At 39.8% G+C, this 893-nt stretch overlaps 1 protein-coding gene across 2 annotated transcripts in view; it reads left to right on the top strand.

Moving 5' to 3' along the window:
- LOC119582023 (protein tramtrack, beta isoform-like) overlaps positions 1-893 on the top strand; it is a 34,622-nt gene that overhangs the window by 30,913 nt on the left and 2,816 nt on the right. Inside the window, exon 6 of one of the 2 annotated variants that reach the window (XM_037930233.1) lies at positions 362-624. The exons of the other annotated variant lie outside the window; for it this stretch is intronic. Within the exon in view, the coding sequence (XP_037786161.1) occupies positions 362-601 (240 nt within the window). The 3' untranslated portion in view covers positions 602-624. The remainder of the gene's footprint in view (positions 1-361; positions 625-893) is intronic. 2 annotated transcript variants of the gene reach the window in all.

Here is an 893-nt window from a genome sequence, read left to right on the forward strand (position 1 = left end):
GAGGGGGATTAGTAGCCTGTAATTTTTAGACATTGCAGGGTGAAAGTTTCTCATCTATTGATACTTTGCTAATTCTGAGTTGGGTGTTGGAGCAAGAGAAATGCAAAGATTGGAATTATGTGTAGGAATTGGTAAAGGTTACTGATTTTGTGTGCTTAGTGCTCATTCCCTCTCCCCTCTTTTTCTAATTCTCTTTATCTTGCTCTCTTTCTCTTTCTCTCTTCCTCTCTTTTTCTCTTACTTTCTATCTTGCTTTCTTTTTCTTTCTTTTTTTCTTCCTCTCTTCATTTCTCTCTCTCTTTCCACATAGATTTACACTGCCTTCAGGGTAAAAAAAAAGTAAGACTGCAATATTCAACAGGTTGGCAGATGGACAGGGGAAAGGCAAGCCAGCACCACTTCCACTGTCAAGGCCCATAAATGCCCGCTTTGCCCGGGCAGTTTTACGAAAAAGTCACATTTGAAGGACCATTTGCGAACCCACACAGGCGAGAGACCGTTCTCGTGCCCCCGCTGTTCTCACCGCTTTGCCCGTAAACAGGATCTGAAACGGCACCTCCACGTTCACTTGTTCAAGGAGCAGCAGCAGAGTTCAACTTGAGGAACACATTGGGAAATAGAATAGTATGCCTCTCTTTGTTGGAGTAACTTTTATTTTTATTTTCTCTAACTATATGGTCAATAGAAAATGACAGGAGGAGAAGTGTAATATTATGGAGTGATTTCTTTTTTTCTCTTTTTTTCTATTTGCCCAAGAAGAGTTTTCCACTTTTTGTCATTCCTACAGGGAACAGTAGATTGTACATATTGTTTAGATTTCAGTAATTCATATATAGGTTTGTGATTCCAAGTAACAAAACCAAAATCATGCCAATACAGACACAGACATGCAG

The sequence above is a fragment of the Penaeus monodon genome, chromosome 15 (assembly GCF_015228065.2).
Source record: "Penaeus monodon isolate SGIC_2016 chromosome 15, NSTDA_Pmon_1, whole genome shotgun sequence".
NCBI lineage: Eukaryota > Metazoa > Arthropoda > Malacostraca > Decapoda > Penaeidae > Penaeus > Penaeus monodon.